This window comes from Populus nigra, chromosome 6, assembly GCF_951802175.1.
Source record: "Populus nigra chromosome 6, ddPopNigr1.1, whole genome shotgun sequence".
Classification (NCBI taxonomy): Eukaryota; Viridiplantae; Streptophyta; class Magnoliopsida; order Malpighiales; family Salicaceae; genus Populus; species Populus nigra.
In genome coordinates this window covers 10,010,758-10,025,544 of record NC_084857.1, presented here as the reverse complement: position 1 = coordinate 10,025,544, position 14,787 = coordinate 10,010,758, and the positions used below count along the sequence as shown (strand labels likewise).

Here is a 14,787-nt window from a genome sequence, read left to right as displayed (position 1 = left end):
AATGACTTAATACACGGTTTTTTTTTACTTCTGTTTTATATGTTAACCAGCTAGTATAAATAGGTAGTCCCTCTCCCCTTTTTAGCATCCATCAATCGAGTCAGTGTGGTGCAGAGAACACCAAGTGAGGAGAGCTAGAAATAACTCCTATACGGGTTTATTAAACTTAGGGTGTGGTGTGTGAGAATGAGAGTGAGTGTGATATAATTATTTGTAGTGATTGTGTGAATTACTAGTATATTTATACTACTATTGTGCAATAATTAGTGGTCTAATAACCTCGGTTTAGCACCACGCTAAGCTCATTAATTATAATTAAGTGGTATTAGAGCTCTGCTAAACTCAACATAAACATGCCGTTATAGAAGTATAAATTAATAATAAATCCAGCTCTTTGAAGTAAAACCTGTAAGGTGGAGTTTTTGGCATAGCTGTATGCTCCATTTCCACCGTTCATAACTGGCAACGATCCCAGCAATCCGATTTCTGCTTTGCTGCTCATCGATCTTGGTGTGGTTTGAGGAGAAGTGAAGCCTCAATCGAGCATGTATTTATTCTCGTTCTGTTTCTCTCTAGAAGGTTTTGTCAAGCGACAAGACAAAACAGTTACTACAAGGTTTGCATAGTTGATGCTTTTTGTCATTTTCCATTTTGGACAGAGTAGTATACCTGCTTATTCTATTTTGGATGTTTTTACGTGACGCATTTCTTTCTATGTACTCATTTTCCGTCAATTTGAATTTTGTTTTTCCACCGATGGTAAAGATATGCATCAACAAGCCACCTTTCACGCGCACCGATATTCGTTCTAATTAATTCATATTTAAATAACAAAAATCCAGTCAAAATTTGAAAACCATGTGCTTTCAATTTGAATCGTCTATTATTAACCACCAAAGAGGATATAATATATATATATATTTGATTTCGTTGAAAACAACTCGAACGCTTCTGCTAAAATGATGTGGGAGATGATTATTCTGAAGAAAGAACATGCGATAATAATTAGATGAGTTACAAGGGAAAAAAAAAACCTATATAGGATCAACCGAACCTACCGCTAGTTGCTCGCTGAAAGATCACAAATGGTTTTCGACTCGTACTAAGAACATATAATCAACAATTAAAAATGATAAAAAAAAATAAAGAAAAATCTAGGAAATAAAAAATGACAAGTGTACGTCTCTTCATGAGTCGGTTTTATTGAGAAAAGACAAACAAAAGAAATTAATTTCTTCCAACGTGCTGCAGCATACATCATGACGATCGATGTTTTCTGAATGCCACTTGGCAGGTGATGGGATGGCATTTACAATGACACCGAGAAATTTCCGTAGAAAAAGGCAAACCAAACATTTATTCAATAACAGAAGCTAGAAATATATCTCCAGTTCTGATTACAGCTTGCATATATTATAATCACTGAAAATTAACGTAAACCAATAACAAACCACTCCTCACAACAATACTGTAGCCAATACACACAAATAACAGTAAGCTAAAGACAAGTAGTCACACAAATATCAAATACGTACGCACATGCTTTGAGTTTTATAGGCAAATAAATATATACTTCGTAATAAAAGAGGCAACGAGCACGCCTGCGAGAGGACAGAAGAAGGGATGTCTTCTAGTCTCCGATCTCTACATGAAAGCTCGCCATTCGATTGAACTGGTGCACCAGTGATGCCGTGCCCTTCTTAATCTCAAAAAGTTTGTCATGAACACACCAGGGAAAACTGAGGAAATGAACTCGATCCATTCCCTCGTTGTAGAGGCCCCAAAAACGAGGATGATATGTGACGTGATACCAAGCTGATGCCTTTCGATAAACATCATCAGGGCTTTCCTCTGAGCCACTCTCGTTGAACCAGGCTCTAGCTTGCTTCCTCAAGGAACTTACAGAAAAATTAATGCCTTCCAAGTCCCTTTTCTTATCAAAAGATCTTCCCATTCTCATGATGCAACCACCGATTATTTCAGCCTCAGTTTTGATCCCGTAATAGTCCATCATGTTCCCCAGCTTGTTGTCGTATTCACTTTTGTAATAGAAAGCCTCGTTGATATAATCCGTAAATCCATCAACTTCCATGTCAGGGTCATAGGACCACGTTGCCACTTCCTTAGTGAAGGATTTTATAGGACTTGTGTCCGGTGCGATGTCTTTTACAGCTCGAAAAAGCTTTCCAAGAACACGCTGGGATACATAGGTAGTACATTTATCTGCAGGCTTGTCCATAAAATCTGGATATTCTTTGACGCGTAGTTCTTTAGGAACTTTAGCAGGCACACCGGTTTTTGGGAAGTCAACAGCGATTGAGGATAGCTGAGCAAGCTCAATACATTTTTCACTTCTTGCCATGTCGGGCTCACTGTCTGCAAAGACCACGTGAGCAGTGCAAATGATCCCTAAGCTGTCGTTGAGTAGGTAATCTGCAAAATACTCCTGAACTTCCTGTAACATTGCAGTAAACTAGTCAACGCAAAGGGAAAATGTCTCTACAAGTATACGAATCAGATGTGTGTGTGTGTGAGAGAGGGGGGGGGGGGGGTGTCTGAAAGTAGACTCTGTGCGATATAACATATCATTAATGACAAGGAATTCAAATAAACAGAACTTTTCGATATAATTCTTTCCAGAGCAATGACGAACTACCCAAGCAATTAATGATATTACTGTTCAGGAAATGATTCCTGTGCTCATTTATTCGAAAATTAGAAATGATGAGAAGAACATCTGAAACAAAGGATTAAAAATGATTGCTTGTTGAAGATTAGTAATTAATGAGACGCCTTTGATAAATGTTAACACACTTGATTGAATAGTTACCTCTATTGTAACATCGTGGTCCAAAATCTTAGTTTGTGGTGCAGTATAATCCATGGGTGGAAATTTCTGAGGAGGAATGAGATCGGTATCCCAACATACAAAGTACACATCTCCATCTAGATCACTTCCCGAGCATTCATTTGTATGAGGTCTGATCAAAATTTTACTACTATCAGAAAGCAATGTATGCATGGAGACATATAATGCATAACAACGAGATTATTTAAGCCCGTGTGCAAGAGCATGCCTACTACAGAAGATTCAAAAGTACAATTAAATGATGTTTTCATTAGCAAAGCTAGGAGTTTCCCAAGAAACAACAAAATAAATCTTGCAGCATGTAGTTAACGACTGACAAAAAACTATAAACGTAGAAGTTGAGAAGTGTTCGTTTCAACCAAGTCCAGAAAGAATGTGGAAGACATAGACAACAGGACTTCTGTAACAAGTTCCAAGTTGTGATGCTTCAGAATGTTTAGTGCAAATAACAGATTTTAAAAAACAATAAGAAAATAAGAAATTTACCTCTTTCCTTTTTGGGGGAAAACGATGCAATCCACCATGTGATGCAAAGCCGGCACATCCACAGCCTTTAAGATCTGCACGTCTCCTGGGTGTAGACAGGGGTTTTTCGCAACAACTATCTTTCCCTTAACAATCAGAGTATCTTCATCTGTTTTGCCACCTTTGAAATGATCATATGACTTCCTAAGTCTAGCACGAGAATACTGGACAAATGCTTGACCATACTCCAACGTCCTGGTTTCATCCAGACACCCCGTCATTGCTCTTCCTTTTGGAACAAATACTCTTGATTTTGTCCGCATATCAAGCAACTTCGATGCGCGGAATGTTTGCAGCATCATTGCTAGAAATGGCTCTGCACCCGGCTTATAACCGCATGCAAGCATTCCCTTCAGAACACGTGCGTTCTCTCCACCAGCCATCAACTCAAGTGCCTCCTGTGCTTTTATTGGATCGGTTAACATAGCATCTAGTTGAGCAATAGCCTCCTTTTGCTTCCTTTCAAAAACTTGATCTTCAACCCCAAGGGTAGATAAAAGAGTGATCACTTCACGATTGAGAAAACAAGCCCGATACTTGGTCCAATCCAAAATATCCAAGCTAGTGGTAGTTGATTTGTACTTGGACATACTTCTCCTCAGTGACAATTTCATTGATGAAGTAGGATCAACAGCCACAACACCTTTGTAGCCTCCGTACCTAATCTGAAAGGCAGAAGGAGTAAAACTTCTAAGGCGAAGTTTCTGAGCTATGCTATCTGCCAATTCTGCTGAAATTTTCCCAATACCATCAGAGAAAACATAGTTGACTCCACCGCTTTTAACCTCTATATCAGGAATAATTTCTATTTCATGCCTATCAATGTTGAAACTTTCCCTCGATGAGCTGAAAGACTGGCCAAGCCTTGCAGCATATTTGGCCACATTCTTTATTTCACGAAAATCACCCATCCATTCTCTAATGTCTGCTGCTGTGAGCCCAGGTCTAGAAGCAAACATCCAAAGAGAACTCTCCCGTACTTGACTCTGTGAGAAACCAAGAAACTCAAACTTCTTAGATCCGATAGTTATGCCATTTCTTTGAACTGACAGTATCCTTTGATAAATGTTGGTTTGCCTCCCCTCAATTGCAGAAAATGTCCGTGGCGATATATTTGAAGAAAAAAGTTTATCAAGATCCTCGTCAACAAAAGAAACCCGAAGAAAGTTATCAATATCACCAGGATATTTGCGTAAAACACGATTGGAGAGATTCACTTCTGGGCCACAGAAGTACAATTTAGTAGGGGTTATCTGAACCCTACGTAAAAATACCAACCCATCATCTACAGCAATAGCAGGTGGTGTAGGAAGTCTGCCAGTGGTGAGGTATTTCTGGTATTGCTCCTGGAGCCATCTTGCAGGATCATAACAGCATTCCTTCAAATGACTTAGCTTCTCAAGGGCATGTTGTATGTATGCATGCGCAATACGAATTTTAGATGGATTGATCAGACGAAAGAATCTTGCATCAAGTGCTGGTCCAGGAAGACAACCATGCTGGACCAAGGAATTGACTTTAAACACAATGTCATATGGAAGTTCAGATCCTTGAGCTGCACTCAAAATAGGAACAAGATCTGACTTGCAACAGAAGGTTGATCCTTTTTCCAGAATGAAGTGGCCTTCATCTTCTTTGTAACAGACAAAATTTTCCTGAAAATTCGGAAGTTGGCTGTTGCGCGGAAGCTCCAAGCACAAAGCAGAAGATTGGCCTATGCAGTAAGATGGAGAAAAATCAACATCTCGAATCCACTGATCATCAGTAGCTTCCTTAAAATTGCTGAGCTTACGCGTGTCTTTCTTAAAAATCTTGGGGCCTCCGAGCATCTAAAAAACGAAAGAGGATGAAGGTGTTAAACAACTATTACACGAATAAACAAAATAAACATTTTGTAAACTCAATAAATAGAACATACATACACAAGGTTTTCCCCACAGCATTTGAGAGTTGTTATTTCAAAAAATGAAGGCTTGAACTTTCTACAATCTACTCATCATGAATTCATACCAATCTTATACGATACAGGAAATTGTTGGCATGTAGCACAATTCATTCAGCAAGAAATCTTTGTGTACTTCGAACTTTCATCAGTTATCCAGTATGAAATGGAATTTAAAACATTTCAGAATTCTAATCAGATTCACAGTATCAAAATCAGGAACAAAACTCTCAAGTTTTCCAAACTTTGAGATATAAAACAACAAACACTTTCATGGAGGAGTCATTTCATAGCCAGAGACAAACACTACATTTATATTAGAAGTGGCTTGAATCAGCATCTACAGTCTATTTTATTGCTGATAGAGTTTTTCTTCTTGTTTTTTTTTGGCTAAGTTGGTATAAGCTTACGAACATCAGCTGGATGTATCTTATGCCTAGAATAGATAATTGTGTGTAAGGGTTGCTAAATACTACCTAGAAAAATATGCAGCATGTGAGTCATGGCTCCCATAATGATTCACAAATATACCATTTAAAACACACAACTTAACATTTGATAATTACCTTGAAAGAATCTAGAAAGGAATTTAAACTATCAAACCTGGACGAGAAGATATTTCTTAGGTTTTCCACGAGGTCGATGGAGCTCAATTTGACAAATGTTCTCATATGATAGCTCGAGCTTGTAATTTTTTGAAAGATGCGTCAGAAAGAAATGGAATTTCCTCAGTTCAACAGCAAATTTTACCGAAACATCTTTTTGAGTCCAAAGAACTGAGAATTTTTCCTTCGAAACCTGACATCCGAAGTGCAGTGTTATGTTATCCATGCTATACTGAGTCTGAGAGGCCTTTCGCCTTGGAACAGTATCGGAATTCACAATATCCCGCGCTTTCAGATAAGAACTACCATACCATAGACCTTCATCATCTAAGGACTTGAGCTTGATCTTTTGAGCAGCTTCACTGGTTGTGAATCCAACTATAGCACTTGTTCTTGACCCTACACTTTTTGGTTCTGCAACACGAACAGATACAACTGTACCTTCACCAGAGTATTCTTCCAGAAATTCCTTTATGTCATCTGGAGGTTCAACAGTAGGAAAACCATACAAGCTAATTGTCTTTGCCATTGTCTAGTCAACTTTTACTGCAGTTCACAGAGCACTGAATTAGTAATGCATGATCGTACAGTACCTCAATTTTGATTGGAACATAATCAGATTTGGAATTCTTGGAATTTTCATACATGGAAATTTTCCAAACATGCCTTGAGGTTAATTAAAAAAAATTACTTCTTCATATGCTAAAGCAGTGACTGTGCATGGGAATGACATGAGAGGTTTGTATAATAACAGAATAAATACAGAGCGTGTATTTAAGAATACAGTTTGTTGGTTTTCAATTACCGTAGAAAGACGATGATTCTCATGGGGTTTAAGAATACATTTGTTTGGTTTTCAAGAAAAGAAAACAACTGATTAGATGCAGCTTGATTTTCAAATACAGGTGTAATTTAATAGGAAAGATAATAGTGATGATGAGCTCTCTAGGCAACCCAGATTCTTGGAGAAGAAGAAAATAGATCAGGGTGACTATATATTAACACCATTACAAATTTAAGACGGGTCATTAAAAATAAGAAAAGTAGACAAAACCAAAAGAAAGATGCATCTTTTTCCCTCTCCATTAACTGATTTTTCATGTGAATTGTTTCAGAGACATAAAAATCAACACAAGAGCGTTGTAATTTGAAACTAACAGCAATCCTAAAAGGTAGGAGTTAAATCCAGAATTTCAAGAAGCAAATGTATTGCTTCTGTTCACTCACTTGCTAATGAAGTATCAAACAAAATGTTATCAAAACTCTCCAACGCAAGCTTGTTAAAACCTATTAGACGGATCCAACCAGCAGATTAGAAGGAAAGAAAGCAAAACATACCCACAGGGTTAGGCGAGAAGGTAAGCGGGTGTTTTCCTTAAGTAGAGACAGCTTAGACAAGGAGTTTCCTGAACAATTAGAGAGTACAGTCAAAAGAGGAATGTATAATACTACAAGTACACAACTAGACAGAGCCCAGGAGAAAAAATCCAATAAATAATTAATAATGAAACCTCTTTGTCACACGTTGAAATCAAAACCACACCTGTATAGCACAACCTTAAATATTAGATAGAAATGTTTGTGTAACAAACTCAGGAGTGATGTTTGTCCGTGGAACAAGAAGGGAGAGAGAGCTAAAGAAATGAACAAGGTTTTGTTAATTATACATGTACAGAAAATGACAAGTCTTACCAAGAGGTTGTCGAGATTAAAATAAATCAACAGGCAGGCCTCTACCATGAAAGAAAGCAAGAGCACTCCTAGAGCGCTATATATAGGCTTTTTACCCCCGAGGAGTGCAGGCAAAGGAAAGTGCAAATACTGTTTGCAGTCCATTACCATAATAATTATTTTTTAAAATATTTTTTATTTAAAAATATATTAAAATAATATTTTTTATTTTTAAAATTTTATTTTTATACTAACACATCAAAATAATATAAAAGTATCAAATAAATTAATTTAAAATAAATTAAATTAAATTAATTCCTTTCAAAAATATTTTTAAAACAAAAAAACAAACCATATACTAGAAAAAGAATTTCTCAAATACACAGGGAGACGGTTGAAGTAATATGATCAAGGGATAACTTCAAATAAGTCCCCCATTATGATGCCACTTTCAATGACATCCCTCGTCTACCAATTCAAGGAATATTACTCCAGTTTCAGCTTAAGAAATTCATTAAAAAAACATGTTTTCAAAACATTACTTGTGATAGTTATATTTTGGACACCAACAAAAAAAAATCTCCATTTCTATCTTGCTCATAGCATATATGTCAGTCTCTATTTCTTGAAATGTTGCAACCTTATAAAAAACTGCTTGAAACTATTTTATAAATTTCATTGAATTAAGCCGGATCATAGATGTTTTTTTTATGTCCAAAGTACAACCCTAACAATGTAGGTGATAAGAACAGGCTTGTTAGAGGGGTTGTTGAATTGAGACTAATGGTGGGGAGAACATTGACAAGGGTGGGATACTTTGGGTAACTTTGCTTAATTTGGTAGTTAGGGGATTTAATTGAAACTAATGCTATAGTTAGAGGATCGATTTGAAGCTATCACTGTTGTTAACTCATATGTATTTATGCTGATTGTACGAAAGCATACGTAAGCACAACCGTGGGCCCAGTAAACTTCTTAGTACTTCCTGTTACCCATGGGAATGACACGTTACGGGATCCTATTGGTTCAAATAGATGTCTAACTTCAACTTTTGTCCTTTAAACCTATGAAACGAAAAGGCAGCGAACTAGCACTGTGCTTGAATTCTCTTTTTGTAGTTTGGCGGTTAAGTTGCTTGCAGGTGCCGGCGTGCTTATCTTCCTCTGGGGGTAGACGAGGAAAATCTATTGTCACAGCAAGAGCAAGCACCACAGCGTCACGCCAGAAATAGCCAGTGGTATGGGTGCGCGTCACAGAATCTCTATTTTGTTTTTGGCATGGCTAATTGATTGGATGTTAACTAAAAGTTCTCGAAACTTCTACTGCATTATTATGACTACTGTTATTATATTGCGTGTATGTACTTTTGGAATAAGCAAAACCTTAAGCGGATGCATGGTGTGGTCGGTGTTTTTTAATAGTATATTTTGTTTGAAGATATATTTTTATTTTTTATATTATTACATTAAAATTATAAAAAATATTAAAAAACAAATATATTTTAAAAATCATCTATAAACGGAAGCTATTGCAGGTGTAAATATATGAGCCAGCCTTTAAATTTTGAGATTTTTACTAGAATGTCTCACGTTTAATCCTTAATTAATTCTCATATAGAGTGGTGTTGGATTTAGAGATTGGGAGATATTTCATTGTTTAACTAAGGTTTGCCGATAAACCCAAGAACATAACTATAATAAGTAATCATCAGAATTAATTGTGTGGAATAAGGATCACTGTACGGGAAAAAAAAAAAAAACCCTCACGATTTTATAGTACATGAGTATTTGTTTTTATTTCATAATTAATTACATTTCTATGAGCACTAGCCTTCTCCCAAATCTCCACCATAAAGGCTGGACAGGATATTTAAAATTTAATTCCAAATAGAATGATAAAAAAATATAAAAACTCTTAATATATAGTGAACAGGGTTTTTAAGCGTGCTATTTCTATTAATTTTGTTTTTCCAGTGTGCTCCAACAATACTTTTTTAAACGCCGGCCAGTCAAATGGAAAAGCCATATCTGTGCTGTGTGAGCCTCCTCCTTTTGCAAGGAAACGCGCGTGTTCCCCACAAACGATCTTCAAACAATGAACAGTAGCCCAGAAAAGCAACAGTAATATTATTCAACTTCCCTTGCCATGGAAGCAGAGAATGGATACGATGGGATCATCCGATGCTTGACCCAAAAGTCTAGAGCGATGGAATTAATCTTTGGAATGACCCTTGCGTCGAAGGCAGCTCACGACAGTACTCCTAATTAGCTCCATGAACTTGTGTGGCAGTCAAGAATTTGGATGCAACTTCTCCAATAAGTTTGGCTTTCTTGTCTGCTGAGCAACTTCTCCGTAACTGCTTGCTAATCGAAAGTATCGGGCGCTCACTCCTTCCTGAAACGCTTTGTGATATACCCGGGTGGGCCCCCGGCTAGCGATTCAAGCTTCATTCACTCTTTGTTCTAACTACCTAGTTCTAACATGTTCCTTTACACGTATACGGTATACTCATTGTTATTCTAAGTTGGAATATTGAATTTTTCATTTTAGTTGCACAGTCAAATTCTCAGGATGCTGGTGAATCGGAACGGTCTTTTCCTCGAGTAAATAGATGTTTTTGTTTGTTTGTTTTTGGTAATTATCGAATTTAAATATGGGCAATTTAGTATTTTTGTATAAATAAAATATTATTTAATTAAAAAAAAAGGTGTTGCGCGCGCTTGGGTTCTTCCATGCTCTTTGAACAACACGTGCCACTTTGTCCGAATGCCAAACTCCAGCATCTATTATAGCTCACGGCAGCATATCTATTCCTAGGCAACGTGTGTGGCAAAGATATGTTGGTTTGTGCACCGGTGAACATTTTTTTTTCCCCTCTCTCGTACTTGGTTTCAAAACAACCCTTCGATTTATTTCAAAACAAATAAAGGTGAAGAATGCCATATTTATTTGTTGTTAAATAAATGGTGAAATTAATAAAAATGTGGGACACAATATGGGTGGTGAATGGTTTAATAGAACTTCAATACAAAGACAATAATATTCAAATCAAACAGACAACCGGATTAGGATCGAGGCCTTGCAATTTCATCCTTGTCTCAACGTTTGGAATAATTTATTAAATAAGGTTTTCTTAATGAGGTCGTTATATTACAAAAGAGGATCACTTCTAGTAAAAGTCTACCATCATAACAAACTAAAAGGGTAAAAAGTTTTAATTCTGAAGTGGGGAAAAAAAAAAAAAAGAGGGGGGGGGGGGGGGGGGGGGGGCGAGGATGCTATTTTATTTATCACTATTTAAAAAAAAAAATCTCTATCACCACCATGAGTTTAATTTTCAACAATGGTAACGATCATTGGTCTCAGAAACTCATTATATATATATATATAAAGAACGGCCATCAATACCCCCAAGATCCGCTTCTGGTGTGAAGACAAGACAATGTTGCTGTTAATAAGAAAATAGCAAGCATGCTTTAGTTGAAACCCTAAGCACCTAGATCCCATCATCCACTCCACTCTCAAGTTCATCCCTTCTTTGGCAACATCAATGTTTTATTTTCACACGAGGATGGGCCACCATCATTATCTTCAACTATTCCCAGCTTTCCTGCTTGATACTTACCAGTTAAATTCTCAAATGTCAACCACTCCAGACAACATTTCTGCAATAGCATGGCATTAATCCTTTACACATTTTGCATAAACCTTCTTAGGTGACATCAAATCACCTACTCGGGATTAACTGCCAATCCAATGCAAACATTCTAAATTATGTGACCTCTCAAGGTTTTCAGAGCATTCATGTACCCTTCCTCATTTAATGGCAATCCTAAGTAATTTGACTCCAATAATTCTAGGGAAGGATGTTTTACTAATTCCCCACAAATTGAGTTTCAGTGCAAAGCCAAACATCACTGATGGTTGCAGACACATAACGAACACCAACCATCACAGCAAGCATTCTTTAACTTTCTCAACTAGTTTGGTTCAAACGTTAGACATTGTTTCTCAAAGTCTTTCCCACAATAATCCATCGTTACACTATGCACTGTATCCGCCCAATCCTGTTTTCACGATCAGGATCTCTTTATTGTCATGACTTCATAAGCCAACATAGAACCATTTACCAAACACCAAATTCTATAAACAGTATACGGATAAAGACCTCATCCTGAGTTCGGCTGCTGAAACTGCTTCATCAGTTCTTCAGATTATATTTTGATTAAGAGAAAAAAAAAAAACAAGGCTATTTTGCTGGCATGCAATGCAAAGCTCAATAAATCACCTGCTCGCTGACAAGTATTGTGCACACATGCCTGCTTTCGTGCTTAATTTGAGAAGATGAAGATTGATAGGAAATAATGACATGTTAGAAATTGATACCCTACGAGTCTATTTCTATATTTGACAAAATTTCTAACTTCAATGGGCTATCATAGGTTACATAAAAGAACAAAATCTCCTCCAAATGCAACAATTATGGTGCAAGCCACCCTATCAACTGAAAACATCACACATGCCAAGCTAACAAACCTAAATGCTCAAACTTCTCAAGAATTATGCAAGAATGAATATCCTCATCGATAGACTAGAATATAGATTGTTTTAAATCACCTTATCTCACCAAATTGAATAATCCATCAAATGAACCTCACCACTAAAGCAAAACAACAGACTATAGCAGCATCTCGGCAATCTGAATAGCATTAAGTGCAGCTCCTTTGCGTATTTGATCACCACAGACAAATATATCCAGCCTGCTTGACACCCAGCAATTAATGACCTTGGCAAAAAGGATAGACAACAATTAAGCAACAAAAGACCCAAAATTAGTCTTACCCTTTATATCCATCTTGCGACACATCACGACGAATCCTGCCAACTGCAACATCATCTTTGTTTGATACCTCCAAAGGTGTAGGAAAGTGATTAGATGCTCGGTCATCAATAACCACCACCCCAGGAGCACTTTTCAAAATATCTTTTGCTGTATACTGTGCATTCAAAAAAATTTACCAAGAGAAGTTTTATACAAGTCATAAATCTTCTTTACAATGAGTAACTAGATCAAAAACAAAATAAAAACTACCATAGTTCTAAGTTTGTATTTGGCCAAGTAAGTGATTAACCTCGTCAATGGGCTTCTCAAATTGAAGATTAACACTTTCAGCATGTGCACGCATGACAGGAACACGTATACATGTAGCAGTGACTTTAACATTCATATCATTCTGAAAAATTGACAAAAAAAAATGGAAACATTTTAGAAAGGACTAAACCATAATCTTATTAGATATAAGCGCAGTAAAAAATAACCTTTAAAACTTACCCATATCTTTCTGGTTTCTTTAACTAATTTCATTTCCTCTTCGTTGTACCCATTTGATAGAATAGGAGCATTATGTGAAAACAAGTTAAAAGCATACTGCAAATCAAACATACTGGGAGTTAAGTTTGAAGTACTCTTCATAGGACATGAAGAAATTTTAATTACAATGTTGAAGTTATTGCGCAACAAAGACGAACCTGTTGCTTAAAGATGTTGCAAGTGGGTGGTTTTCCTTCCAAGACCTTACAAACATGAAAAGAAAGGAATTAATTTATGTGAAGATAAACAACAACACCAGTTATCCCAGATAAACATGAAATTAAACAAACTAATTGATCAAAGATAACAGGATTATATGGAAAGCAGAAACCTCACGAGTCTGCAACTCAAGCTCTTCCATTGCAGCAGCACCAGCACCACTGGCTGCTTGATATGTACTAACAACCATTCGTATCACCTGCCACATCAAATGATTCAGCTGGCATTTACACAAAAAAATCCAGCACCAAAAACCTCTCAAGGTTTTCTTTTTTAGAACATAGAGTATTAAATCTCGCTTAAACTTTTTTTAAGAGAACTGAATCACCCTTAACTAAAGACAATGATTTGCAAATGACACTCAGATAAACAGAATTCTAAGAAGAGATAAGCACATCATAATATAAATCATTAAGTCATATCAAATAATTTGTGTTTGTCAATGAGTAATCAATAAGCGACCAATTACGATAAAAAACACTAACATTTCCAAGCAATGATCATGGAGTGCAACAAATACAAAAACTTAACAAACTCTAACAATAACGTTACAATTCATTACCTTGGCATGCTTATGCAAAGGAGTAGCAGCCATCAAGCAAATAATAGTTGAACAATTTGGATTGGCAATCAAAGCACCCTTTCCCGTCCCAACTTTAATCCCTTCCATAGCCTCTGGATTAACCTCAGGAATCACCAAAGGAATCCCTTCTTCCATTCTAAAAGCCGAGCTATTATCCACCACAACGGATCCCTTCTCCACTGCCACCGGCCCAAAATGCTTACTAATAGACCCACCAGCACTAAAAAGCGCAATATCAACCCCATCAAAGCTATCTTCAGTTAGCTCTTCAATCGTGTAATTCCTGTCTTGGAAAGTGAGCTGCTTGCCAGCAGAGCGCTTGGAGGCCAGCATTTTAATGGAGCGGTAAGGGAAGTCACGGTCAGAGAGGACAGAGAGAAATTCTTGGCCGACAGCACCAGTGACACCAACCACAGCGAGAGAGGGGGCGTTTTCTTGAATGGTCATGCGGATTCTTGAAGGTGAAGTGAACTTTTTGGGTTTAAGGGAGAGTTTTGTGAAGAGGTGAGTCTGGCTGGGGGGATGAGTTAGAGTTGCCATGTTTTTGGAGACGGAGAGATTGAGAGAGAAACAGTAAAAGGGAGATGCGGCTGGCAGAACGAAAGGAGAAGGGTTGGAGGAGACCTTGCCTTGGACAGTTTCGATACGATAATGAGTGTTGGTGTATGGTGTCCTTTTGGTTTTTGCCTCCCTTTTATATAATATATATTCGTTTTTCTTCTCACCCGCATTCAATGCTATGATCGAGGAAGCAAGGAGCGAATTACATTTGATTGACTGTTTGTTTGATTCCTTTTGGAAATTCTATTATGAATATGTTTACTTTCATAAAATAATTTTTTATTTTTCATATCTAGTTTTTTTAAAAAAAATCTATATAAAAATTTAAAAAACATATTTATCAAGTATAAAATTTCCAAATAGAAAGCACAAGGGTTTTCTTGGCTTATCTTAAAAATAATAAAAGAGATGAATATACAAGTTTTTTTTTATAGTGGAGAT

General features: G+C 36.8%; 2 protein-coding genes across 6 annotated transcripts; both read right to left on the bottom strand.

The window, feature by feature from the left end:
* Positions 1–1,328: 1,328 nt before the first annotated feature.
* On the bottom strand, positions 1,329–7,673 carry LOC133697363 (probable RNA-dependent RNA polymerase 1). 5 transcript variants are annotated; one of them, XM_062119843.1, is made up of 7 exons: positions 7,634–7,673; positions 7,453–7,484; positions 7,280–7,347; positions 5,940–6,487; positions 3,356–5,223; positions 2,831–2,981; positions 1,329–2,455 (listed from the first exon to the last, which is right to left on the bottom strand). In XM_062119843.1, the coding sequence occupies exons 4-7, from the start codon at positions 6,468–6,470 to the stop codon at positions 1,631–1,633; spliced, it is 3,375 nt and encodes a 1,124-aa protein (XP_061975827.1). In that variant the 5' UTR covers positions 6,471–6,487; positions 7,280–7,347; positions 7,453–7,484; positions 7,634–7,673; the 3' UTR covers positions 1,329–1,630. The 5 variants fall into 5 exon arrangements, with proteins under 5 accessions (XP_061975827.1, XP_061975826.1, XP_061975828.1 ...); XM_062119842.1 differs by lacking the exon at positions 7,453–7,484; XM_062119844.1 differs by lacking the exons at positions 7,453–7,484; positions 7,634–7,673 and adding an exon at positions 7,485–7,619.
* A 4,337-nt stretch (positions 7,674–12,010) lies between these two features.
* Positions 12,011–14,466, bottom strand: LOC133696913 (uncharacterized). Its single transcript, XM_062119210.1, has 7 exons — positions 13,765–14,466; positions 13,315–13,401; positions 13,142–13,186; positions 12,945–13,040; positions 12,745–12,846; positions 12,455–12,609; positions 12,011–12,372 (listed from the first exon to the last, which is right to left on the bottom strand). Exons 1-7 carry the CDS (start codon positions 14,323–14,325, stop codon positions 12,291–12,293), a joined length of 1,128 nt encoding a protein of 375 aa, XP_061975194.1. The 5' UTR covers positions 14,326–14,466; the 3' UTR covers positions 12,011–12,290.
* Positions 14,467–14,787: the final 321 nt, after the last annotated feature.

What these genes read in the sequence shown, in the direction of transcription:
- LOC133697363 (XM_062119843.1), bottom strand. Translation starts at nt 6,470, where the DNA reads ATGGCAAAGACAATTAGCTTGTATGGTTTTCCTACTGTTGAACCTCCA. An exon ending in AGAAATATCTTCTCGTCCAG is followed by an intron (nt 5,224 to 5,939) that starts GTTTGATAGTTT and finishes TTCGTTTTTTAG; the next exon opens with ATGCTCGGAGGCCCCAAGAT. An exon ending in TTCCCCCAAAAAGGAAAGAG is followed by an intron (nt 2,982 to 3,355) that starts GTAAATTTCTTA and finishes AATTTTGATCAG; the next exon opens with ACCTCATACAAATGAATGCT.
- LOC133696913 (XM_062119210.1), bottom strand. Translation starts at nt 14,325, where the DNA reads ATGGCAACTCTAACTCATCCCCCCAGCCAGACTCACCTCTTCACAAAA. An exon ending in CTTTGCATAAGCATGCCAAG is followed by an intron (nt 13,402 to 13,764) that starts GTAATGAATTGT and finishes TTGATGTGGCAG; the next exon opens with GTGATACGAATGGTTGTTAG. An exon ending in TCGCAAGATGGATATAAAGG is followed by an intron (nt 12,373 to 12,454) that starts GTAAGACTAATT and finishes GGTGTCAAGCAG; the next exon opens with GCTGGATATATTTGTCTGTG.